Consider the following 27634-nt stretch of genomic DNA (forward strand, 5'->3'; position numbering starts at 1 on the left):
GTCCCAAACGAACCGGACTTCCTCTGGACGGAGAGTTTTGCAGTTTAGGTGGCACGGGAGACGAGATCCTATCGCCCATAGACTTGAGCTTTATTCTGGGAAATGCAGAGTACATCTAAAGCTGCCAACCTCAAGAGTTTTTGTTGTAATGTAATGTCTCCCTTGCGGTGCTCAAAGGGCTCTTACTTGGCTATCAAGGGCATCTTTCATCAATGCGTCAAGCATATGCAGCAGAGATCGCAAACGGGTTTTGATTCCTTACCCGTACCCGTCCGCACCAGGGTCGCAAACGGGTACCCGTGTGGGTTGATTCTAGGAACTTGAATTGTGAGAAGAGACAAGACGTTGGGAAATGAGTGACAAACAGTTACTCACCAGTGACTCACGGTCTACCCGTACCCGTACCCGGCCGCACCAGGGTCGCAAACGGGTACCCGTACCCGTACCCGGCCGGGTACGGGTAGCTGGGTATCGGGTAGGGTACAGGTATCGGGTATCCGGTTGCGACCTCTGATATGCAGTCTAAATACACTGCATCGATGCCTTGCGCAATGCTTTACCAGTGGTCTGACTGTTTTAACGTCACATTCCGAGGAAGGTCACTTGGCTCACCAAAGATGGGCATTGTATATTTGAAAGTGTTTATTACGAGACTTGGCGAAGTTAAGGACTTTCAGATGGTACTGCCGAATGAGTGAAACAAACCAACTTCAATTGTGGTCCAGGAGAGTGTTTGGGGCAGTGAGACGGGGGGTGGTGGGTGTCTGAGATTTCTCAGCCCAGGTGTAGAGTGCATTCCTGATGAGTTTTGGATTTACATTTTTTTCACATTCATATTAATGCCAAATGAAATATTGATCATCTAAAATGTCATATCTAGTCCTGATTTTTTTCAAAGGTCGGGTTCACATCCGGAGTGCATATGTATTATATACGTGTGGTGTGTGTGCGATGTGTTTGTAACGGTGATTCGATCGCTCTCTTTGTCTTCCCACACAGGAGCTGAGAACGGTGACGGTGTGCTTGTGCCCCCGGAGCAGGAGGTGCCAACCTCGCCGCTAGATGGCGGCATCGAGCTCAAGTCTCCGGAGAAGAAGGGCAGGAAGGTCTCCTTCCAGAAGCCCCTGGGAATGGTGGAATACACGGTGAGGGCTCCTTGGGCTGATGCCCACTTAGTGCTGTCTTGTGTTGACATTAAGGCAGAGGTCGCAACCGGGTACCCGATACCCGTACCCTACCCGATACCCGGCTACCCGTACCCGGCCGGGTACGGGTACCCGTTTGCGACCCTGGTGCGGCCGGGTACGGGTACGGGTAGGCCGTGTGTCACCGGTGAGTAACCGTTTGTCACTCATTTCGGGTAGGGTACGGGTAGGGAATGGGTACGGGTACCCGTTTGCGACCCTGGTGCGGCCGGGTACGGGTACGGGTAGGCCGTGAGTCACTGGTGAGTAACCGTTTGTCACTCATTTCCCAACGTCTTGTCTCTTCTCACAATTCAAGTTCCTAGAATCAACCCACCCGCGCCGGCAACATGGCTTCATCCCAGAGGTCGCAATCGGGTACCCGATACCTGTATCCTACCTGTACCTGGCCGGGTACGGGTAGGGTACGGGTACGGCCAGGTACGGGTACGGGTACCCGTTTGCGACCCTGGTGCGGCTGGGTACGGGTAAGGAATCAAAACCCGTTTGCGACCTCTGCATTAAGGGCAATGGTCAACGTGTTTCCGTGCCCCAATGATTATTTGAGGGGGGTCGTACGCTGGAACGTCCTTCCTGTTAAGTGTTGCAGTCGAGGCAGCCATTATGATGTGATTTTCCAAATGCGTGATGCTAGATTTTACAAAATCAGCAAATTTTCGCCAGCCAGCCAGCAAAACTTTTTTTTTAGCGTAGCATGACGCCTGCCTCAAACGGTACATTGCTGCAACAAGGGACGAAGTGCTTCCGCTCGGCCATGATACAGCGCCATGATCTTTCTACTTGGGAATAATGTGGATTAATAGGAAGACTGTCTTTTTTTCTTTGTTCTTTCGGTAAAGTCACGTAGAAGGAAAACAATAAAATAATAAAAATAAAACATAATTAAATAATTCTCACGACGTTTCGGCCACAACGCAAGCAGCCGTCTTCAGGTGGAGAACAGGTCTGTCGAGAAGGCAGAGTCTGAATGGCACGCCCCAGGCTTGGAGCGACTATTTATGCTGGGATGGAGGGGCGAAGAGCGTCTTGACAAAATAATTTGCATATCAAGAGGAATTTAGCATATTTATGGGATATGCAGATATGCGATTAGTACTACTTGTGAAATGCATAGGAGGTTTGGCGAGGGGTTTAAAGTCATTATGCCCATGCATTATGCAGGATTAGCAGTATCAAAGGGAGGGAGTAAGGTTATAATTAATAAAGGGAAGGAATGTTAATAATATGGCGCCACAGCAACTTATTGTTTTCCTTCTACGTGACTTGACCGAAAGAACCAAGAAGATGAATCCCTGCAGTCACGAAAGCTTTAAATCGAAATTTAAGACTGTGTCTGTGGATAACAGTAGAATTTGCAGGTGAACTTGAGGCTGTGGCCAATGGAAGTTATGGTTAATGGGGTGTTTCACTGTGTATGTGATACGCACATGTGTTCATGAAGATCAGGTTAGAGTGAAACAGTCAAAAGTTGGGCCACCTGTGTTGGTCCGCCCTTACTGGGTAGTGTTGCCCAGACCGTAATCCCACGGCACCGGCCTGACTTGTTTTGTTAGAGCGCCGGGTTCTACATTATTTCAGCTCCGTTGACCGAATTGTCGCCTGCAGGTGGAAGAAAAAGATACGCTCAACAGCATTGCCTTGAGGTTTAACACGACTCCCAACGAATTGCTGCACAACAACCGACTCTTCTCCCACACGATTGTCACCGGGCAGGTGAGGCACCGTGGCCCCCACGGATTTCTCCTGCCTGCCGTCCACACGCGACTTTAGACGTACGTGGCCAACCGATCAGCGCGGTTTTGCTACGTACGGTGCGAGAGAAGTTCGACGTACGGGGGGGGGGGGGGGGGCTCCTCTACTTATGAGTTAGGTTCCAAAGCTCTGTTCCTAAGTCGATTTGTTCGTAAGTCCAACTTTACTCCCGTCGATTTACAAACACGTTGTACGGCATGCTCACTGAACACGTGCAATGGCTTTACAAGTTGTATAATCTCCTGCAGATGTAGATGCCACTGGTTGTTCACGTTCTGCAGATGTAGATGCCACTGGTTCTTCACGTTCTGCAGATGTAGATGCCACTGGTTCTTCATTTTCTGTAGAAGCCACTGGTTCTTCATGTTCAGCAGATGTAGAAGTCACTGGTTCTTCATGTTCAGCAGATGTAGATGCCACTGGTTCTTCATTTTCTGTAGAAGCCACTGGTTCTTCATGTTCAGCAGATGTAGAAGTCACTGGTTCTTCATGTTCAGCAGATGTAGATGCCACTGGTTCTTCATTTTCTGTAGAAGCCACTGGTTCTTCATGTTCAGCAGATGTAGAAGTCACTGGTTCTTCATGTTCTACAGATGTAGATGCCACTGGTTCTCCATGTTCTGTAGACGCCACTGGTTATTCATGTTCTACAGATGGAGATGCCACTGGTTGTTCACGTTCTGCAGATGTAGATGCCACTGGTTGTTCACGTTCTGCAGATGTAGATGCCACTGGTTGTTCACGTTCTGCAGATGTAGATGCCACTGGTTGTTCACGTTCTGCAGATGTAGATGCCACTGGTTGTTCACGTTCTGCAGATGTAGATGCCACTGGTTGTTCACGTTCTGCAGATGTAGATGCCACTGGTTGTTCACGTTCTGCAGATGTAGATGCCACTGGTTGTTCACGTTCTGCAGATGTAGATGCCACTGGTTGTTCACGTTCTGCAGATGTAGATGCCACTGGTTCTTCGTGTTCTGCAGATGTAGATGCCACTGGTTCTTCACGCTCAGTAGCTGTAGATGACACTGGTTCTTCACGTTCTGCAGATGTAGATGCCACTGGTTCTTCATGTTCTGTAGATGTAGATGCCACTGGTTCTTCATGCTCAGTAGATGTAGATGCCACTGGTTCTTCATGTTCTGTAGATGTAGATGCCACTGGTTCTTCATGCTCAGTAGATGTAGATGCCACCACCGCCATCTATTGTGCGGCGGTTGAACTTACGACTCTCGGTCCGAACAGGCAACTGGACATACGGACAGGTTGGTTCGTAAGTTTGTAAGTCGAATGTTTCGTAAGTAGAGGAGTTCCTATATCCACACAAATAACGACACAGACACAACCACCATCTCTGTTCCCTCCACCGTTGTGCCACCCTCGTGCGGTTATACCTCCCTGCCCGGCCCCGCAGTGCTTGTACGTGCCTGACCCCGACGGCGCGGCAAGCGAGCGTGGCTCGCCGCCCATGAGCCCCTGCAGCCCGTCGTCGCTGCACCCCCTTCAGCGGGGCCCGCCGGGGGCGGCCGGGGCCCGGGACCAGCCGCTTGCGAGCAGCTCGCCCCGGTCGCACCGCGTGCTCCGTGACCAGGCCTCCCTCTCCGAGGAGGAGGAACCCATGACCAAGAAGTTCCTCAAGATCAGCTGCAAGTACATCACCAATGGCAAGGTGCGTGTAATGCACCGTCCCCGCTGCTCCCCCGCGCTGCTCCGGGAGTGACTTGCAGTGATCTGCGTCGACCTAGTTGGTAACAATCGCAGGTGTATCCACCGTCCTTGCGGCAATGGAGGCGAGAGGAACGGCAAACGATGGAGGAGACGCGAACGGTTTCTCGAAATGAAAATGTTTCTATTCTGACCGAGAGGTTGATGATCAGCGTTCGGTTGCGATTTGGACGACGGTTGTTGTAGTTTACCACGTGACGGGGTGAGCTGCCAGTTGGCTGTCACCTTCCTCCCCATTCCCACAGTGATTAGCCGTAGGTCTGCAACAGTACGTCGATTGATTAGATTTTTAAGCTCGGGGCAACGTAATTAACTGTGAGTGTAGCAGGTTATGTAACAGATGATATGCGCATGATACATTTAGCATGATGGAGCAAATGAAGCTGTGAAAACAAGAGGGAATAAACAAGAAACAATAGTTTCTAGTTGGTAAAGAACAGACTGAGAGTGAGTGCTTGTCCTTGTACGTACATGTTTATCACGTGTCGGTGTTAGTGGAGCGGTGGTGTAGTGGTTAGCACACTGCTCTATGAACCCAGTGGACGATTCCCGATCACAGCCAACATCAGTGATAAACATATCCGAACTGGTCCTGGGCCTCCCTTAGGTTGACTTGGTGTGCAAAAACATCGCCACTAGGGAGACAAAGGCGTGGTGCTGGCCCCCACCACCCCCTCGTATGCTGTTCTGGCCTTAACCAAAGCGCTTTCAAACAGTGCTTAAGATTGGGAACCTCATTTGCCAGTAAAAATGTGATAATTGGTTTTTTACCCTTCTATCTGGCAACAAAACTGACACCTTTTTACAAGGAGTCATGTTTGCATAGACCGCAATACCTGCAGTCATAATACAAACAAAAGACATAACTCTGATAATGTGCACTGTCCTTGAAGTTGAGTGCGCCTTTTGGCGTCATCTGGTCCAACCCATGTGAGACTAGGCTCTAAGGAAAGCTGTCTCGGGTGTGGACCAATCAACATCAAGGACAGTGCACATTATCAGAGTTATGTTTTTTGTTTGTATTATGACTGCAGGTATTGCGGTCTATGCAAACATGTCTCTTTGTAAAAAGGTGTCAGTTTTGTTGCCAGATAGAAGGGTAAAAAACCAATTATCAGTGCTTAAGATTGTTAAGGCTATTACGGGCGGACCGTTGCCTTTGGCTGTTGTCAGTGCCTGCGCACCCATACGTTGATGTCCACTCCCCAGGGTGTGGTGGGAGGGGTGCTCCTCGTCACCCCCAACAGCCTCATGTTCGACCCGCACAAGTCCGACCCGCTGGTGCTCGAGCACGGCTGCCGTGCGTACGGCCTGCTGTGCCCCATGGAGGAGGTGATCTCCGCCGCCGTGTACCGCGACACGGCGCACATGAGCATCCGCGACACCCTCCCGGCGTGAGTCCGCCGCCTCCTCGCGCGTCCCGCAGTGCGATTGATCCCAAGTCACGCTGCAGTCGCAACATTGTTTTTGGTTCTAATACATTTGTGAATTGTCTTGTTTTCAAGTAACTCGCGCTTTGGATTTTTTGTTACCGAATTTCGTGTGTATTTGTTTTACGTGGTTTCACAATTTAATTTTGGATTCGTTTCTCCCCTCCCTTTTTGTTTGTGTTATTCTTACTATTAACTTCCTTTCCACCTCTACGACACGACATCCTCTCCACCCGCTGACCTTTCTCCCGTTCAATGGCCCATAACCCAACTCCATCCCCGACCCTCTCCCCTCCCTCCCCGCCCCGCCCCGGCACTTCCCGCTGGTCCTTCTAACGCAACCTCCTCCACCGCCGCGCACGTGCAACTGGGGGAGTGTGTTGCGTCTGCACGCCTCTAGAAACTTCTCCGAGTGTTTCTGTTCCCCGAGCAGGCCCGAGGACGTGGGGGCCTTCGCGCCGGAGCACGAGCTCAGCCCCTTCACGCGTCTGGAGCGCGAGCGAGCGCGCTCGGCCCTCGCCTCCGAGCCGTCGCCGGAGCCCGTCCCCGATCGATCCCCCGACGGCTCCGCCCGTCCGCCCGCCGGCCCGCCCGACGGCCCGGGGTGCCGCTCCTGCGGACGCCCCGCGGCCGACGACGGCGACGGGGCGAGCGACGACGCGCCCGCCGCCGCCGCCTCCGCCGCCGACGACGGGGACGACGCGGACGACGACGAGACGCCATCGGACAGGGCGTCGTGGAGCCTGGCCTCGGCCGCAACGCAGGCCAACGGCTCCTCGTCCGCGTGCGAGAACGGCGACGGCGACTCGGGCGCCAGGGAGAAGGAGGAGGCGCCTTGGGCGGAAGACGTTCCCGCCGGGGAGGAGCAGGGTGGTGCGCGCGCGCCTTTAGAAAGCACGAAGATCCAGGGGGATGGCAGTCCTCCACTGTGCGAGCGTCGTGAAACCGACGGCCTAACTACTTCGTCGGTGGCGTCCGATCTCAGCTCCGTGGATGCAACAGCAAAGGGGAACGGTGGCGAGCCTGAAACAACTGGGCCGGATTTGACGATGCCAAACGGTGAGACGGCGGAAGGGGAGAGCGAGCGTCCAGAAGTCGCACTCGATCCGGTAACCGGGGACGGTGACGTCCGGGGCGCGACAATCACGGCGGAGGTGCCGGCGGCGCCGTCAGGAGAGGAGGAGGACCCTGCGAAGGGTGCGGAGAGTTCGGGGATCTCGGTGGAGGAGCACCCCGGGAGGGACTCGAGTGACGCCCGCGCGGGGGACGTCGCCACCGCCTCCGCGAGCCGCGCGCACGAACACCGCGATGCCGCGGCACAGAATGAAAATGAGCTTTCGGCTGCGATGATGAATGCATCGACCACTTCGGTGTCGACACCGGCCAACGCCAGCGATAAAACGGACACGGAGACTTCGGCGGCCGACGAGGCGGAGCCGTCGGCCGCGCGGACGGAGACGCGCAACGAGCAGAGCTCCGGCATCTCGATGGGCTCGTCCACGGTAGGCCGGAGCACCGTGTGGTACGTGGAAGAGGAGGAACTGGAGGCGGTCGTGGCCGACCGGACCGGCGATCGAGACGACAAGGAGGACGCGGCGGCCGCGGCGGACGTCTCCTCCGAGGGCCAGGACGAGCATCCCGGCCCGGACGTCGCCCGCGCTCCCCTCGTCCGGGAGGCCGAGCGCTCGGGCAGAAAGTGGAGGAGCCTGGCCGACCTCCCCCGTAGGGTGGTGATGAAAGGGCCTCCCAAGGAGGGCAGCGGAAGTGCCCAGAACGAGGCGGGTGGCGGCGGTTCCCAGAAAGGGGGCGGCAACGCTCGTCAGAAGCGGGGCAGCGGCGCCCGCCAGAAGCGGGGCGGCAGCAGCGGCAGCGGCGCCTTTCAAAAAGGGGGCGGCGGTGTCCCCCAGAGGAAGGGTGGCAGCGCGAAACAGGAAGAGGGGAGCGGCGCGAAACACGACGAGGGCGACGCCGCGACACGGAAGGGCGGCGGTGGTGCGACGCGGGAAGAGGCTGCGAGCGTGCCGCAGGAGGAGGCCGCCGTTGTGCAACACGAGGCGAGCGATGACGTCACGGAGGAAGGGGGCGGCGGCCTCGCGCAGGAAGAGGGCGTCGGGGTGCGGCAGGAAGGGATGGGCAGGGACGCTTGCGAGGTGGATGGCGCGACTGGGACGAAGCTGGCGGGCTCGGCGAAGGGCAAGAAGAGGAAGGGAGATGGCGGCGAGGGAGTTTCTCGGCCGCGTTGGGAGAGGACGAAAATTTCTTCGGAGGCGCAGAAGGAACCTCTGCACCGTTTGCTGAAGACGATGGAAGAGCCAATCGAAGGTGAGCAGAAGCTGCCGTAGTATATTTTAATGTTTTCGAAATGCTCGACGATTTTTAGTTATTCAATTGTTCTTTTCATATGTGCGTGCAATCATATATTTTAAGCGTTCACGTAGGTGGTTCACGCTGTGTATGAGAAAAATGGTGGCTTGTTTCGATTTAAAGCTTTCGTGACTGCAGGGATTCATATTCTTGGATCTTACGGTAAAGTCACGTAGAAGGGAAATAATAAAATAATTAACTAATAAAACATAATAAAATTCTCACGACGTTTCGGCCACAATACAAGCAGCCGTCCTCAGGTGAAGAACAGAGTTGTCGGAAAGACCGCTATGTTGTGGCCGAAACATGATAATTTAATTATGTTTTATTTTGATTATTTTATTATTTTCATTCTACGTGACTTTATCGAAAGATCCAAGAGTATGGTGGCTTGTGTCAAGCACCAACGGAGGGGAGTCTTACAGAGACAGTTTTAATCATTATTATTACTATTATTGAAATTGAAAAAATCCAATATAATTTACGATCCGATACCAAACACCGTTACAAGAGCAATAATTTATAGCCGTTTGTCAATCCATTTCTGGATGAAGACCTCACCACGTTTTGCAGTAATGGGCGTTGTTTGACCATACTTCACCATGCTGGATCGTGGAGGTGTTAAACGTATATTTCTGCAAAAGATTCAACAATACTTTTGCATTAATTTTGTATATGACAAATTCATTATTCAAACTGCACAGAATTGCACATTTTGCAGGACTGGTAGATTTTAACCACATCTGTTAGAAATGTATTTTTTCCTTTTTGTTTCCCTTTTCGAATTGTGCGTTATGGTTTTTATTTATTAAAAGTGTCACAGAGAATATAAATGTGCCGTTAAACCCACCACCACTCGACACAGACAATTAGAAGGTTTGTCACGTAAACAAAACTTGCCAATTCGTTACTAGTACAGCACACCGGTGTGTTGGAGAGTAGATCCACAACATTTAGAATTCGAGTACGACATTTCGCTAGTAATTACAACGATCCTCATCAGGCGACAGCCCGATTTGTGGAATAATCCTCCTGTTCCGTTGTTAAATAGAGGGATAAACGTCATGTCGTCACTCGTTAGCCAATCGGGTGCGAAATCCAGAGGGCAGGTTTACTCTCCCACACACCGGTGTGCTGTACTAGTAACGAATTGGCATGTTTTGTTTACGTGAAAAACCTTACTAATTGGCTGTGTTGGGTGGTGGCGGATTTAACGACACATTTATATTTTTCTTCTTGGTTCTTTCGGTAAAGTCACGTAGAAGGGAAGTAATAAAATAATAAAAATATAACATAATCAAATAATTCTCGCGACGTTTCGGCCACAACGCAAGCAGCCGGCCTCAGGTGAAGACCAGGTCTGTCGGGGAGACAGCTTTCATTCAGACGCTGTCTCCCCGACAGACGCTGTCGCCTCGACAGACCTGGTTTCACCTGAGGACGGCTGTTTGAGTTGTGGCCGAAACGTCGTGAGAATTATTTTATTATGTTTTATTTTTATTATTTTATTACTTCCCTTCTACGTGACTTTACCGAAAGAACCAAGAAGATGAATCCCTGCAATCACGAAAGCTTTAAATCGAAACATTTATATTTACGCGATCTAACCCAAAAAAAACCTCGATTATGGATAATATTGGTCGTGAAATCCTCCTGCTACGTGTTAAACTGTCACAGAGAACCTTGTTGTCGGTTAAAGGACCTGAAAATCGTTGCTTCAGAACCAATATTTGTCGCTACTGTACAGTGAGAGGCCCCTCTCGCAGCATTCAGGGCACATTTTTATCACGGGTAAAGGCACAGCTCTGCAATTGCTCGCTCAAGCCACTGCTGCTGGAAGGGCCTCCACGAGAGGGACCTCTGGAGAGCTGCTCGAGGGAGTATTTGGCCTACTCTTCCTCGCCAAACCTCTAGTATCCGTTGCAAAGTGGGATTCTTTCACACGTTGATCCATTTTTTAAAATAAAAAAGTGGAATAAAAGGTTTTAACCTTTCTGGCAATAATATAGATGTTAGAAATGTATTTTAGAGCTGAAAAAAAAACTCGATGTTTTTGGTGCGGTTAATGATCACCATGCTAAGGTCGCTACTAATTTACACGTCAGAGGTCATGGGGTGGCTGAAGCCCGATTTCAAACCCCGGTGTCCCAGTGGTGCCGGTCCAGCCGTGCGGTACGATGCGCCCCCCCCCCCAGGTCCACCCGCCCAGCTCCTAACAAACACAGCTGTGTGTGTAATCGAAACGTCGTGAGAATTGTATTGTTTTATATTTTTATTATTTTATTATTTCCCTTCTACGTGATTTTCCCGAAAGAACCAAGAATATGAATCCCTGCAGTCACGAAAGCTTTAAATTTAATTCTAGATTTGAAGCTTTCGTGACTGCAAGGATTCATACAATTAGGTTTTTTCGGTAAAGTCACGTAGGTAAAAAATGACAATAAATAATACAAATTTAAGAAATAATAATAGAAATAAAATAATAAATCACGACGTTTCGGAGGCAACACAAGTCTCCGTCATCAGGTGGGACCATCACAGCTAAATTTACTTTAAATTGAAACCTGTGTGTGTGTGCGCGCGTGTCCGTTCTCTCTCTGGGGAGCGGTAGTGCAGCGGTTAGCGCGCTGCGCTATAAACCCGGCGACACGAGTTCGATTCCCGCTCACGGCCAACACCAGTGACGATTATCTGAACCGGTCCCGGGCCTCCCCTAGGTCGACTCAGCCTCAAATGAGTACCTGGTGCGGTGTGTAAACATCGTCGCTAGGGAGACAAAGGCGGTCGGGCGTGGTGCTGGCCACCCACCCCCTCGTGTGCCGTTCCGGCCTTCATAGGTGCTCGCTAACAGCACTTGCCCCTACAGTCTGTTAAGGCTATATGGGGGATCTTTATCTTTGTCTCTCTGCACCCCCCCCCCGACCCCCAACTCTCCAGCCCTGCTTCCTGCCCGCGAGCCGGAGAGCGACTCTCCGCCGATGTTCCTGTGCCTTCGCGTGGGCAAGCCCATGCGCTGCTCCTTCGAGCCGGCGCGCTCGCCGGTCGTGCAGCACTACGCCTGCCGTGGAGCCCAGCCCGAGTACTGGTTCGCCGTGCCCAAAGACAGGCACGTCCCCCGATTGTTTGCGCCGGTGCAGTTGCCAATTGTTTGTTGGAAGTCCGTGGCTCGAAGAGGGGGGGGGGGGCGGGCAGCCACTGTCACTAGCGGTGGAGCGATTACTCCTGCTGAAACATGTCCGTTTGTTATTGGTGTTTATTTATTTTGTTTTAAATCTCGGTTGCTGAGCGCGGGCCCAAAGTGAGCGTAAACTTCAAGGCCGAAGTGCTGCGTCCATGGAATGCAGACCACCAGTGGTGATGGGTGGAAGTCTTCTGAGAGTCCGCTACTGCCACTGTTGTGTGCGTGCAGGGTCGACCAGCTCTACACGTTCTTCGCTCAGTGGACACCGGAGGTGTGCGGATGCGGCGGTGGTGCTGGCGGTGGCGGCGGCGGCGGCGGTGGGGGCGGCGGTGGTGACGGCTCGGGGGAGCTGGGCTTCGTGGTTCTGGAGCGGCACGACGCGGAGGCCCTGGAGGCCATCGAGGACTTTTACTCGGATTCCTCTATGGACTGGGAGGTGCGGCACGAACGATGCTCGTATTGCAATGCGAAGTACACCCCCAAAGTAATGCCTCCTTCATAATCAACGATTTTTGGGTTTAGATCGCGTTATTTATAAATGTGTCGTAACCCTCCACCACCCGACACGGCCAATCAGTAAAAAAGTGTCACGTTGACAAAAGACAAATAGTTCACTGCTTTAGCCCACCGGTGTGTTGAAGCGTGAAACCACAACATTTACAATTTGAGTAGTACGACGTTTCGCTGGTAATTGCATCCAGCATCATCGGGCAATTTGCCAGAATGGTGAGGCTCTGCTGTGTCTCCCGTTCTTATATAGAGCAGCAGCAGGGTGACGTCATCATTAACTCATTAACTCAAAAATCGTTGATTATGAACAATATTGGTCGCGAAAGCCTACGTGTTAAACTGTAATGCCTCCTTACGTGCTTTTTTTCTCTCTCCAGTATTTCTTTATAGAAAGTTTCCGCCCATGACATAGGGCCAAAGAGCTCACTGGGCCCTTCCTGTGAAAATAAAATCTAAATATCTGAATAGGTATTAATGGCTTTTATTTAAGCAGGGGAGAGCCCCCAGTTGAATCTTTGGATATGTCTGACCAATTCCATGAATGGGTGATTTAGAATGAGAGAAAAACAGTACCTGGAGACAACTCGTGCATTTGTTTAGGCAAAGAACACTCGAGACGGATTCAGATACTATCTGTTGCATACTCTGCGGTACAAAGCCTACAACACCTGGAATTCACAAGCAGCCTTTCATCCAAGTACTAACCAGGCTCAGCCAGCTTGGCTTCTAGAAATCTGACAAGAATGAATGCATTCAGGGTGGTTTAGTCTGATGACAAAATTGTTAGGCAGTCATTAGCCGAAATGTCATGACACAAATGAGGTGGTAGTGCTGGGTTCACAACTGGGCTTTCTTCACCCTTGATACTGGTAGGAACCTCCTGGTTACACCAGCCCACAGGGGATTATTGTGTCTGTCTGTCCGTCGTGCAGGGAGGGGCTGGGTGGGGAGGGAGGGGCTGGGTGGGGAGGGGAGGTTGGGGAGGGGCTGGGTGGGGAGGGTGGGGAGGGGCTGGGTGGGGAGGGTGGGGAGGGGCTGGGTGGGGAGGTTGGGGAGGGTGGGGAGGGGCTGTGGGGTGGGAGGGGTGGGGCTGGGTGGGGAGGGGCTGGTCACCCCGTGGTGCCCTTATAAAACTCAACGTTTAACCTACTCACGCCAGCTTGTGCCCGCCCTCACAGTCGGGCATATTTGTGGAATACACCACGCCGCCATTGACCCTGGCCATTGACCGAGCAACCCAACGTTCCTACCAGCTCCCTCCGCAGGAATGTGTTACTGGGTTCTCAAGTGCAGCACGTTGATGCCCCTGAGTTCAGTTACCAGTGACTACGTAAAATTCACATTAAATTAGGTTTTGCACTTCGTTTGGTTGAATTCCATCTTTTCAGAATCAAATATGCAAGTTTGAATTCCATGAGACAACCAACAATTGATCGATTTCATTTGTTCATGCGGGAGTAAGAAACATTCAGCCCTTAATCCGTTTTTACAAGAAAGACCTGCGGAGGATCTTTGTGTGAAAAAAAAGGAAGCTAGAGCAGTGAATAAATCATCACATTGCAGACACTTAGTGGCAGACACGATCGAGGAAAACAAAATCCAGGTCACGCACCATTCTGAAACCATACTATGCATTTTTTTTATTTTACCAGGTAAGGCCCACTTAGCCATATAGCTCTCTTTCAGAAGCAACCTGGCCACAAATGATAGCCCAACGAAGTGGCTTATCAGGTGGAAATTCATAGCAGACAAATACTCTAAAAACCGGAGGACCCGGAGAAAACCCCACGCGGCCATGGGTAGAACATGCAAACTCCAAATATACAGCAGCAGGCGTCAGGGTAGGGATCGAAGCCACGACCTCCTGTATACCAAGCGAGGTAGTTATCATCTCTCAAGTAGCACCGGCGGGTAAGACAAGAATATGACGCCAACTCGCACGATGTTAGCTAACCACGTGTGCAAGAAAAGGGAGATGTTAAATCAAGGAAGGAATTCTCAAAGGCCAGGGGGAGGGATTTAAGCAGAAACCTCAAAGCAAGGATAAGAGGTCACCAATGGGGTGTTTGTTGAATTCCTTATTGTAGTTTATATTGGAGTTGTTCATTTCCTCATTGATGGAATTCGTGACCGTGTGTGTGTCTGTGGTGCGCGTGTGTACTCGTGAGGAGCGGTAGTGTAGCGATTAAAGCGCTGCGCTACGACCCTGGCGACTCGGGTTCGATTCCCGCTGATGGCTAACTCCAGTGACGATTATCTGAACCGGCCCTGGGCCTCCCCTAGGTCGACTCGGCATCAAATGAGTACCTGGTGGGTTGCGTGAACATCGCCACACGGGAGACAAAGGCGGCTGAACGTGGTGCTGGCCACCTTCTTCATAGTTGCTACTCGCTAACAGCACTTGCTCCTAAAGTCTGTTGAGGCTATACGGGGGATCTTTGTCTTTGTACTCCTGCTACCCAGATCGTGACCCTGGAGGAGGCTCTGAGGAGGCAGAGTCTCCACACGCTCACCGACAGCGAACCGGAGCCCATGTGGCCAACGTTGAACGTTGAGAGCAACTTGCTGCAGCACCACCACATTGAAAAGGTACGCACATGGACAAATATAAAAATCCCCCGTATAGCATTAACAGACTGTAGGGACAAGTGCTGTTAGCGAGCACCTATGAAGGCCGGAACGGTACACGAGGGGGTGGGTGGCCAGCACCACGCCCGACCGCCTTTGTCTGCCCAGTGGCGATGTTTACACACCGCACCAGGTACTCATTTGAGGCTGAGTCGACCTAGGGGAGGCCCAGGACCGGTTCAGATAACCGTCACTGGGTGTTGGCCGTGAGCGGGAATCGAACCCGGGTCGCCAGGTTATTAGCACATGGGCACACACACACACACGCGCTCGACACTCTAAAAATACACACATCTCTTTTGTCGTCCAAGTTAATGGGACTCGAATAGATAACAGACAGGAAGTGTGTTTCGAATATATAACGAAGATAAAAAGTAACGTTTTCTACGTAAGTTATATTTTCTGTCAAGCCACCTGCAGGCTTTTTAGGCCAATTTTTTCCGGCAACATTTGACCGGGCAAGCTGTGGACTTTTATGATCTTCAAAGTCAGCAGTAGCTGCAGGGTTGCCAGATGTTACAGCTAAAGAGCACTCCAAGAACACCGTTTAGGCAATTCTGTGTAAAAATAGCAAAATCGTATAAAACCTTCGTGCCCTGCAGTAGACGATCATGGGCAAGAATTTCTACGCGTCTAAATCCCGGTGTCTGCATACACGTGGGGAGCTATTCCAAGGTGGTCGCGCGTGGTATTGGCCACCCACCCCCTCGTGTACTGTGCCGGCCTTCGTAGGTGCTCGCAAAACAGCACATTCTGTTGAGGCTATAGGGGTCTTTGTCTGGCACATATGGAGTGGGGAGCGGTAGTGTAGCGGTTAGCGTGCTGCGCTGCGAACACGATGACTCGAGTTCGATTCCCACTCACTGTCAACACCAGTGACAAATATCTGAACCGGTTCTGGGACTCGTCTAGGTCAACTCGGACTTGAACATTTTCCCCGGTGTGGTGCGTAAAAACAATCAGCACTGGGGAGATGAAGGTGGCCAAGCGTAGCGCTGACCACCCTCCCCCTCACATCCGTAATGGACTCCCTGTCCGATCGCTACAAATCCAACAACGTGCGTTCCGCGTATAAACGTGTCGCTGTGGATGCACGCAAAACCCTGCTGCGTTCCCCACCACCACCACCTCTCTGAACCACGTGCCGCCACCGTCCGCCGCTCTTGCCCGCAGCTGGTGCCAGAGCTGCCCCCGCGCACGGTGGGCTACACGTGGAGCCTGCTGTACGGCACGGCGCAGCACGGCACGAGCCTGGGCACGCTGTACCGGGCCGCCCTGCTCTCCGACTCGCCCATGCTGCTCGTCGTGTGCGACACCGACGGGCAGGTGGGCGGCCCACACCCCCTCCTCCTACTCGCCTACTCCCGCCCCCCACCCTCCACCCCCACCTCACCACCCTGCACCCCCACCTCACCACCCCCCACCCTCCACCCTCACCTCACCACCCTCCACCCCCACCTCACCACCCCCCACCCTCCACCCTCACCTCACCACCCTCCACCCCCACCTCACCACCCCCCACCCTCCACCCTCACCTCACCACCCTCCACCCCCACCTCACCACCCTCCACCCCCACCTCACCACCCCCCACCCTCCACCCTCACCTCACCACCCTCCACCCCCACCTCACCACCCTCCACCCCCACCTCACCACCCCCCACCCTCCACCCTCACCTCACCACCCTCCACCCCCACCTCACCCCCCCACCCTCCACCCTCACCACCCCCCACCCTCCACCCCCACCTCACCCCCCCACCCGCCACCACCCCCACCTCACCCCCCCACCCTCCACCCTCACCACCCCCCACCCTCCACCCCCACCTCAACACCCCCCACCCTCCACCCTCACCTCACCACCCTCCACCCCCACCTCACCCCCCCACCCGCCACCACCCCCACCTCACCCCCCCACCCTCCACCCTCACCACCCCCCACCCTCCACCCCCACCTCAACACCCCCCACCCTCCACCCTCACCTCACCACCCTCCACCCCCACCTCACCCCCCCACCCGCCACCACCCCCACCTCACCCCCCCACCCTCCACCCTCACCACCCCCCACCCTCCACCCCCACCTCAACACCCCCCACCCTCCACCCTCACCTCACCACCCTCCACCCCCACCTCACCCCCCCACCCTCCACCCTCACCACCCCCCACCCTCCACCCCCACCTCAACACCCCCCACCCTCCACCCTCACCTCACCACCCTCCACCCCCACCTCACCCCCCCACCCGCCACCACCCCCACCTCACCCCCCCACCCTCCACCCTCACCACCCTCCACCCCCACCCCACCCTCCCACCCTCCACCCTCACCACCCTCCACCCCCACCTCACCACCCCCCACCCTCCACCTTCACCTCACCACACCCCCCCCCACCCGCCACCACCCCCACCTCACCCCCCCCACCCCCACCAACCAACACCGCCACAACCTCTCCTTAAAATTCATCACCACATTAACAATGCCATGTTAAATCTTGATTTGACATGTTAAGCTAGTATTTATTACCCTTTGGTTCTTTCGGTAAAGTCACGTAGGTAGAAAAATAATAGATCGCGACGTTTCCATCGCAACACAAGCGACCGTCCTCAGGTGGAACAGATAAAGCTGGAGAATTGCTGACGTAGGAGAAAGAGCTGCTGCAGTTTTGGTCGCACGATTAGGATATAAAACTTAAGACGGGATCACAGGCCGAGTACGGAATGCTTACATTGAGTAGATGTATTTTTTTTATGGAGTTTGGGGTTCAAAAACTGAGTCGGAGGTTCTTGGAGTTCGTAGGGCAGTGGGTTCCTCAACTAAATATGGAGCTCCTCAACGATCTGAAGCAATCGGCTCTTGTATCTCAATTGGCTCTCATGTGGAATATTAAATAAAGATCATATACATGTAGCAGCCTCTGGCAAAACGGATTTGATAATTACTTTTGGGTGTGGCTGCGAATGTGACTTCATCGCCATCTGTTGCTTAATTCACCCTTCTTTCACCCGGTCTCCGTAGACCACAGAGGCAATTGGCGAAGTGCATATCTGTCGACCCATGCGGTTTCCCCGTATTCTTGTACAGGGAAATTGAGTAACAACATTTTTTGGCGTATTTTTTTTGTTTTTCTCGCTTGTGATGGGACTTCTTTGCCGGATGAACCTTCATATTTATAAGGGCACGGGGTGACCAATACGGTCTGAATTGGTCTGTAATGAGATAGGGCTCTGATAAGGGGTTTGACGGGTGTGGAATTGGGAGTGTGAATGTCACCGGGGAGTAGTAGAGCCTTGAGGCTCGCAGATTGCGACTCTGTACCAACCGCGCTCGCTGCAGAACAGGCGGCTTGCTCAGCAGCGGCAGCAAACACGCAGCAATGGCAACAGCAGCCGCCATTCGCCACTAAGTGGCGGTGATGTTACCACGGCGCTTGTGCCAGGCTATGTGCACGTTGAGGCCGCGCGTCGTGTCGAACGCCCGCTGGCAGGAGGTCACGAGACAGACCCCCAGGTGCCATGAGTTGCCTAACTGAGATCACTGGCTGATGCACCACCTGTGCCTAGGTTTGCCTGGTATGCCTCGGGCAGTAACAACAAGATTACAAACAGCAACAGCAGCAGTCTGGTACAATGAAGCCTTATCTCAAGTCAGGTTTGCCTGGTACCCCTCGGGCATCTTGAGGCCTTAGTGGGGGCTTGGTGATGAGTGGAAACCTAAAATCCCAGCCTCACTCTCCTGCCCTTGCGGACAGTACAGGTAGTCCCCGACTTACGACGGAGATGCGTTACGACGACCCCATCGTAAGTCGAAAATATCGTGTCTAAAATGGCCTATAGCCTACCCAGGAGTCTTAAAGAACGGTGATAATTTAGCAAAACAGAGCAATTTACAGTAGCGTACTGTATAAACTATATACTGTATGTATTTATTAATTACAATACTGTATTGCACAGTAAAATTTAAAGTAAAAAATTAGGTAAATTCTTAGCTTACTTATATGAACTGCAATTTCATAGAAAGTTTTTTCAGGAAACAATCCTATCTGCTATAAAAACTTTTAACATGCATTGAACGTATCGTATCGTGGTAACCCTAAAATGAAATCGCTAAAGCTACGTATCATACATGCATTGAATGTATCGTAACGTATCATATTGTACTGTACTCACCAAGATTCTGAATCACAAAAACACAGAAAAAAATACACGCGCTAACACCATGACAACTTAACTCCGTCGACCGCTGGTGAGAGTGAGGCATCATCACACAAGGCGAGAGATGCGTACAGTACATCCCGGCAGCGTCCCAACGTACAGTATCGTACCTCGTACGCTGCTGCATTTGCCTGCCGCGTGAAATGTAAAATATGTAACAATTTTGTCATATCGATATCGCCATCGTAAGATCGAAATATCGTAAGTCGGACCATCGTAAGTCGCGGACTACCTGTACTGTGTTGCCGGATGATGTGTGTTTGTCTCTCACTGACTGCCCTTCTCTGAGCGATTCACCAACCTCCATCTCCATGTCGCATTCCGGCGACATCAGTGTCGCAGGCTTGCGTCATTGATGTCAGCGGCATCCAGCGATTCTCATCGATTGTAGAAAATATGGGCGTGCTCGTGATCGCGTGCTATGAAAGTCTAGTCTTTCACCCACACGGAACTCGGCTACGTGGCATCTCGTTGTCCCAAGCCCAAGAGGTTTTTAGAACCTTTCGGAACAGACAGGCGCCGCTCGCCGTGGAGGTGCAAGGCGCGTGTTGCGTGACGGCCTGGATGAAACAAGCAGAGACTGGCCCGAGCACGAGCCCACCAACTCAACTGGACATGTTGACCTCTCTCTCCCTACCCACGCGATCTTCGGCAGCTTACCGGCTTGCTGCCCTTTGCCGAGATCATTTGTTTCCTCCGCCGTCCGTTAAACTGCACGGCATTTGCCGACTCGAGCGCGTTTGCGGCGTTGCATAGCGGAGGGGTCGTCTGGGTGCTCGGCGGTCGAGTAAAGGAAAATTCCATTAGTCGGAAGTACTGTGATGCAATGTGAGATGAATGTGTCGTGGGCCTCGTGTGGGTGTTTTGAGTGAGTGTGTGTGTGCGCGCGCGTCTGCATACACGTGAGGAGCTATACCAAGGCGGTCGGGCGTGGTGTTGGCCACCCACCCCCTCGCGTACTGTGCCGTCCTTCGTAGGTGCTCGCAAACAGCACGTTCTGTTGAGGCTGTAGGGGTCTTTGTTTTGCACATATGGATATATATGGAGTGGGGAGCGGTAGTGTAGCGGTTAGCGTGCTGCGCTACGAACCCGTTGACTCGAGTTCGATTCCCACTCACTGTCAACACCAGTGACAAATATCTGAACCGGTTCTGGGACTCCTCTAGGTCAATTCGGACTTGAAGTTGTTTCCCGGTGTGGTGCGTAAAAAAAATCAGCACTGGGGAGATGAAGGTGGCCAAGCGTAGCGCTGTCCACCCTCCCCCTCATGCGCCATGCCGGTTCTTTGATGGCCGCTCACATAACTTACCCCAATGGTATGTTAAAGGATATATATGGGTACTAGCTTTACTACCCGGCTTCACCCGGGGCTTGGATTATTGTCTTGGATTAATACACGGCCTACGCTCATTTGCCTTGCAAAATATATCCATTATTCTGCCCGCCCCCACCCCCCAAAATACAAAAGTCTATTTTTATACTTTTTGCATTGTGTACAGTCTGGAAGCTACCCACAAATACCAAATTTTAAGTTTGTTGCATGTCAGGAAGTATGCAAAACATTTAGAACAGACACACACATTCACACATTTCCCTTTTTAAATCCTTTATATTAAGTTCGCTTGCTTGCTTAGGACCGTGCAAATCTTTCGGTCGTTTTTTAACCCACTTCCCGTGATCCAATCGAGCTGACATTTTGCACACACACTCGTTGTGCGTGACAATGCATTTTCGTGAAAAATTTTTTCCAAAATTTGACACTGTTTAGGGAATTTTTTAAAAATATTTAATTACCAATTGTTTAATGCTGCCAGACAATCATCTGACCCATAGGTGGCAGCCATCTCAAGCCAGAGGACGAGAGGACTCTAGCCGCCCCGATGCCACGCATATAAAGGATTTATAGTGAAAAACTTTGTTTTTACGGGTTTACTTGTTAACATGTAAATTTGTGGTTTGTATGTCTGTGAATTGTTAGGGGGAGCAGTTGTCTCGTGGTTAGTGCACTGCATTACAAAACCTGGTGACCTGAGTTTGATTAATATCTTGAGCGATATAATCACCTCTCTGGGGTCATCTCAACCTTAGATTAGTACCCGGCGTTGTGACCAACACCACCCCCCCCTTACTAGGCACTTGGCAACAGCACTTTCCCCCCCAAACAGTCTAATAACGAATGTACGCGTGATCTTTCGTCTTCCTGCGTGTTCCGACTTGCTTATGTGTGTGCCCATGCACTTGCAGATATTCGGGGCTTTCGTATCTTCGGCGATCCGATGCAACGACCACTACTACGGCACTGGAGAAACATTCCTGTTCACCTTCAATCCGGACTTTAAGGTAGCCTTTCCGTAACAGACGACTGTTCGTGAAATGTGAAACGGCTGTTCTCACACGTTCTTAGATTTTTTTGCTGCTTTTATATCATTGTGGGGGATGCTGTCGTATTGTTGTGGTCCGCACAATGGAATTGCTGGCCAGAGGTCGGGGGGGTTCGATTCATTATCCCAGGCCTGGTCAGTTGAAACAACGGTGCAAGTTTATAAAATCGCTCTGTTTTTGTCCACCTGGCGTCGTAAATGGTTTTGCTAAATTTAGTTGATCGGCAGGTTTGCGTATGGTGAGTGTGGTTAGGGCACCACGGTGGCGAGATGTTAACTCCCTTGCCTGGTGTACAGGAGGTCGTGGGTTCGATCCCGACCCTGACGCCCGCTGTATATTTGGAGTTTGCGTGTTCTCCCCGTGGTCGCGTGGATTTTTCTCCAGGTCCTCTGGTTTTTCCCTCCACATTTAGAAACATGCGCTTGATTTTAATTGAACGATTGCTGCTTATTTTATCTAGAGCGCTCCCTTAAAAAGGAGACTTTCATCCACCTACTTAGAAAGAATACGATTATTATATTATCCACGAGTGCAGGCCATTGAAGTTTTGCACATGTGTTTTTGTGTTGCTATTAACCCGTTTAAGTGTATTGTTTTATTTGCTTACAGATTTTCAGGTGGACGGGAGAAAATTCTTTCTTTGTCAGCGGCGATAAGGATTCCTTGGTCATTGGTGGTGGAGAGTGAGTCTCAATCGTTTCATCCACCATTCAGCGACACATGTTAATACCCGAGTTAATGAGTACTTAGCACGGTATCACTCTTTCAGCTGTTTGCGTTCTATGAAAATGAAACACGTGAAACGGTTGTTTAATCTGAACACAAGTCTGTGGACGAAGGTGCCTGTTTTTCCAATTTTCCTTACATCGGCTCAACGCATTTTTTTACTTTGATGCGTTCTCATCCCTGCACGATTTCTCTCCACCCCCCCCCACCCGTTGCGCCCCCCCCCCTCCTCAGCGGCGTGTTTGGCTTGTGGCTGGGAGGCGACCTGTACCACGGGTCGAGCCGGCGCTGCCACACGTTCAAAAACGAGCCGCTGGCCACCCGCGACGACTTCTGCGTGCGGGCACTTGAAGTCTGGGCCTTCGAGTGAGGAGCCCCCGGTGTCTCCCGGCCGAGTGGCCCCCATCGAGGGTCCCCCCCCCTACCCCACCCCACGACACCACCCATGCCCCACGCCCAGCGGCGAAGGTGACGATGATGAAAGAGCGCGAGACACGCCAGGGTGACCCTCGCTCACGGGCTCCACGGACGCGTACCAGATGTTCCCTTCCAGGTCCGGGCGTAACCAAAGGGTCCGCCAGCCCCGCCACAACTTTGGCGCAGGTTGTGGCGAGAATTCCTCGCGGCGTGCTGAATGGGCCCCGGGGGGGAAATATTTACGGAGATCGCTCCGACCGCAGTCCGGCTCGGCGACAAAAGGCGGAGTGAGCTTTTGCGGAGCGCGCGGCCGTACGCGAGTTGTACGACGCACTCGTTGTTGCGTGTGCGTACGTGGGTTTGATTTTTGTCGGGGTCGTTGAGGTCGGCGGGGGGGGGGGGGGGTGATCGGTGAGCGTCGCTACCGTTTGGTTTGTTGCCCGCTGCCGGCTCTGGGGACTCCACCTTTCCCATGGCCCTCGCCGCGCCGGTCGGTTAGCGGGTGACGGGCTGTGTTCATCTGTGCGAGAAGGTTCTCTTGCCCACTTAATTACGCCGCCCTACGAATGACGCGCTTTTATTTGCTCTCTTTACAAGCGGCACAATCGCCCGGGGATTGCCAGCAATCCCCAGCGTAGCAGCCTGGAGCATGTGAAAGGGACTGGGAGCCTCATTAGTGACGAGAATGGCTTTAGTTCTCTGCCGATAGTATTGTGATGCGATGCTTATCTCTGGCCGTGAAATGCTTTAATTGTCCGCGTTTGGGCTTTTGTGATCGCTATCGGCGATTGTTCTGGTCTTGTCCAGCAAAGCGTTCACAATTTGAGTCAAACGTGATCTGAAACCAACGTGGTGCGGTATGGTGTGTGCAGGATTTCCAAACAAAGCTTTGGGTTTGGGTTGATTTTAAACGAGCCGTTAGATCGTGGAAACGAACAAAAATAATGCAGGAATTGGTGCAGGAAAAAGTCTCATGAGGTGCTAATAAAAAAATAAAAATTGTAGCATCTTAATTGGTTCTTCTGGTATAAGCCATGGCCTTGTACAATGCGCCTGAATCTCTCTCTCTCTCTCTGATAGGTCCCAGAGCTCGCTGTTAATAGTGAAGCAAGCCCGGGTGGTCACATTGCACGTGTTGTCGCTCCCATGCTGTGTTTTAATTTCCTAATCGGGATGAGTGACCACTCATGCACCACCTGCACCATGCCTGGCCTTTCAATTGGGGCAGATAAAACATCTCGTGGTACAAGGTCTGATGAAATGTTCCTTTGACCTAATGTTAGACCTCGTTCTGAGCCACATTTTTACACTTTAAATAATGATACTTGGTATATTAACTTGGGAAAAATCTGCAAGTTTCATGCTTTTAACGTCCTAGCCTCAAAGCCTTTCAACAACACATCATATTTAAAACGGATCTCTTCGTGAACACACCAGGGGTTATCCGCATGTGAAATACAAATCACAAGTATGCTCTTCTGCACAAAAACAGACACTCAAAGCGTGGACAACCTCTGAATTGATCTTCACGGAACACTCTTTGATGCAGCGCCAGTGACGTATTATTTTTAGACGAAACTTGATGGTGGATTCCGTCCTGTACAATTTTCTTTCCGACTGCAGTATATCCGAGGCTGCGATCGTCATTCTACGTTGTTATAGACTTCGCAGTAGTCTTTGAGCCATGTTATATTCCACTTAAATAATACAACTCTAAAAGCTGAAACGACCACCAGGAACGTAATTCGAAGCTTCTTGAGAATCTTAACAGTTTGGTGTTCTTGCAGGGGTTGTGTTTGTACAATCCGCATGTAAATTCCTTGCTAATTTTTTGTACATGATTCCCAAAAAGTAATTGTTGCGGAAGCTTTGTATTTGTTTTCGTATGGCAGGATGGAAAAAAGCAACGGTCTTGAAACGTGCTCTAGTTGTTGTGCTACGTTTTTTCTTAAAACCAATCCAAGCAGGCAGTCAACGACGTATAGCACTTCCAATTAGCACGGCTGGCGACGTACGGTGCGAAAGAAGTTCAGCATCCATTGCGCTCGTTTTTTTCTTCAACACACAAGGGAAATCGCCCATGGTTGGCAGAACTTAATTAAAGTTTGCTGTGGCCACCTTCATTAGAACGATCGCTCGTTGCCGTATACTGAGCGCATGTGTTTTTGGGAGTAGTTGCTGCATTCGAAGGCAGCGGTAGGTCAGGCAATGTGGAGATGCATGGACCTGTGTTTTGGCAGGGCTTGTTTCACGCGCGTTTGACCGAATTAACCACCTCATTGAAATGAACGCTAGTTGCCGGAAGCTGAGTGCATGTGCTTTCGGGAGTAGTTGCTGCATTCGAAGGCAGCGGTAGGCCAGGCGTTGTGGGTGTCCGAGGCCTGGGTTGTTTTAACTGAATCGTGATTGAATCATTCTGTTGTTGTGGTCCAGTAACAACTACACGAAGAACGGTGCTGTTCCTTGGTTTGGTAAATGTCATGTCGGGTTATTATGATTGCACCTTTGCTGCCATTAGCGATGTGAAGCTCGCGAATGTGATAGACGCATTGCAGGAACTTTAACGAGTTTGAATTCGACGTTTGTTTCTTCATTATATGGAGATTTGCTTGAAATGCACGGCTCTACGTTACTGTATTTCTTTTATTATTAACGTAATTTTTTTATTATATTTTAATACAATACTTGAAATGTGTTTTCTAAACGGTTGGTGCTTGGCCCCCCCGAGTGCGATGAATTATATTGCATCTTGGAAAACTGAAACTTGCATTATAACACTTTTAAGAATATTAATCTTTTTAACGATATCCACATATTACCTTTGCTCCGGACACTTTTCCTCCAGTAATTGGTCGCTTAAATGAAATAATGTAACGGAATATTCACATGCTGTGCACGTTCGTGCGGTTACGACTTTGGTTAACCGTGAGTAAAATAATTGAATAATGTACAGCCCTTTGTCACTTGACTGCTGGATTGAAGGCTTCCCATTGACGTGTCAGTGGTGTGGGTTATATGACCATACTTCACCATCCTGATCAGCGTGGGCTGGTGCATTGAAGGCCACAGAACCGGTTGTGGATATCGCTCGCCGCTGATGATGCCCGTTATCAGGAATCGAACTCGGGTCACAGCGCAGGGTTCATGGCACGGTGAGGTCACCAATGTGCCATCGCTAAACCATTGTTACGTACTCCATCCCCCTTACACAGTATTCCGATGTTTTTCCAAGATGCTATATTTTTACCACTTTCTGCAAACGAAGGTTTTTTTTTTAGTATTTGACCACGCGGATGTGTTATTGATGAAATAATTTAGCTGGTTGCTCGTAAAAAAGAAAAGTATTGCATATCTGTCGCTCCGTAGTGTGCACTTTGTTTCAAGCTTATAAGAGCAATGTAATGGAACGTAACGACATAATCTAGTGACCGCTTGTGTTGAGCACATTGAAAAACTTGGTCACAATTCCACTTGGGTGAGAAAAAAAGGTCCCTTGTTACCGTGACCATTAACAGTTATTTAGGTTCCTTTAGGGAAAAAGAAGACATTAACTGAAGTTTAAAACTGAAATTAGTTACTTGAAATGTAATGAATTTACAAAAAAAAAACCCTAAGAACTTGATGCCTTGCAGGTGCATGCAGTCCATCCCCATACGCCAATCTTCCCCACTAACTCGCTAATTTCAGAGAGGTTTTAAAAACAATACACACGATTGCGTTTTCCTGTGTTTGGTTGTAGAAAGATGGAATATGCGACTAGTCATCTGTATTTGGCAGTCGCCTTGTACACAGCAGGGTGCCATGAGTGGCTTCAGTGTGTGGCAGGAGGCAGACGCTGTCTTTTCTTTTTGCAGTCTCAACAGATGCACTTGGTAAAATGTAACATTTGGAACGCAACACGATGCCTTTTTGTCAGAGTTTCTTCCTCTACCGGATGGGCGAGCGTTTGAAATCTCCTGCAGTTTCGCGTGAGCAGCAGTGCGGCGAGGATGGGCAGGGGGGACCAGAGCACTGGGTCAAAGCACTGAGCTTGCAATGTTGGCATCCTGGGTTGAAGTCCGGCTTTCAATCACCCGTGATGAAGCCACCTTCCTCAAGTGCGTAGAGCAGTGGTGGGCCTCGGCCTGACCGCGAGCCAGTGACTAAAATGAATCGTTCAGTTTCGTCGTTGGCATAATTTGCTTTGTTCAAGCCCTTGAGAACGAAGTCTTCTTCAGTTTGACACGTGACAAGTGCTTTCTGCAGGGCATATGAAGATCTGCCCCGAGTGTGGATAAATCGGCACGTTCGTGCTACTTAAGACGTGATGTCTTCTGGTGCGGTTCTCCAAAAACACGATGTGGCACGCCGCTTTCGGCGAGCGTTCCGGATGGAGCCGAGTTTTTGTTGCCTCGTGACGCCGATAATGCAGTTGGGATATAAAGGAGGGGATACGAAAGCAAAAAAGAAAGGTCTTGGCGAGGAAATTCGTTTTTTTTTTTTAGACGGGTGATGCTTTCAACTCGAGCAGCTGTTAACGGGGGTAACATATTTCACCACTCCACTTCTGGAAAACCGCGTGCGCTTGTGAACTTAAACTGCAAAACTCAAAGGGGCATTTGACATCGCCACTGCGCCCGGCCCGCATTGAGAATAATTTTTGCGTTTTTGGCAGATCGTGACGTGCTCATTGCTGCAGAATTAGAAAGAGCACTTGCGGCAATTCCAGGGTGTACTGCAGTGCTCCGACAAAGGTGGTAGCATTAAGATCCGCTCCAGTAAAGTTGACCGATTCCAAAATGTATAGTTTTCCACTCGGTGGTAATTCGACGTGAGACGATGGCTTTCTTTGTTGCGTTCGTGCCGTTCGTGTGTAGCCAACTTATACGAATGAGTTCTGTGAGGGTGGGCAGTTTCTGGTCATGGTGGGGAGAGAGAGGGGGGGGGTGGGTGGGAGACGTGCTGCACCCGTGTCGACCTGTGGGTAAACTGTGCATAGACATCGTTGTCTGGAATGTTCAGTAAATGGTGGGGTAAAGTGTGGGTATTACAGCCACCCTTTTCGGCAAGTTTTCGTGGCGTAGGCGCTGCGTGTGGCCCGTATTAATTTAGCGCTGGAGGTAGTTCACG

The 27634-nt window shown here is 51.1% G+C and overlaps 1 protein-coding gene across 3 annotated transcripts in view; it reads left to right on the forward strand.

Moving 5' to 3' along the window:
• LOC144938490 (oxidation resistance protein 1-like) overlaps positions 1-25878 on the forward strand; it is a 70441-nt gene extending 44563 nt beyond the window's left edge. For 2 of the 3 annotated variants that reach the window (XM_078866349.1, XM_078866350.1), the window contains exons 4-15: positions 1000-1145; positions 2811-2918; positions 4372-4626; positions 5892-6076; positions 6513-8434; positions 11414-11582; positions 11886-12093; positions 14631-14756; positions 15969-16121; positions 21245-21340; positions 21992-22065; positions 22343-25878. In XM_078866349.1, the coding sequence (XP_078722475.1) occupies positions 1000-1145; positions 2811-2918; positions 4372-4626; positions 5892-6076; positions 6513-8434; positions 11414-11582; positions 11886-12093; positions 14631-14756; positions 15969-16121; positions 21245-21340; positions 21992-22065; positions 22343-22478 (3578 nt within the window). In that variant the 3' untranslated portion in view covers positions 22479-25878. The remainder of the gene's footprint in view (positions 1-999; positions 1146-2810; positions 2919-4371; positions 4627-5891; positions 6077-6512; positions 8435-11413; positions 11583-11885; positions 12094-14630; positions 14757-15968; positions 16122-21244; positions 21341-21991; positions 22066-22342) is intronic. The other variant, XM_078866351.1, reaches the window with a different exon arrangement.
• The last annotated feature ends 1756 nt before the right edge of the window (positions 25879-27634 follow it).

Source organism: Lampetra fluviatilis, chromosome 22, assembly GCF_964198595.1.
Source record: "Lampetra fluviatilis chromosome 22, kcLamFluv1.1, whole genome shotgun sequence".
Lineage (NCBI taxonomy): Eukaryota > Metazoa > Chordata > Hyperoartia > Petromyzontiformes > Petromyzontidae > Lampetra > Lampetra fluviatilis.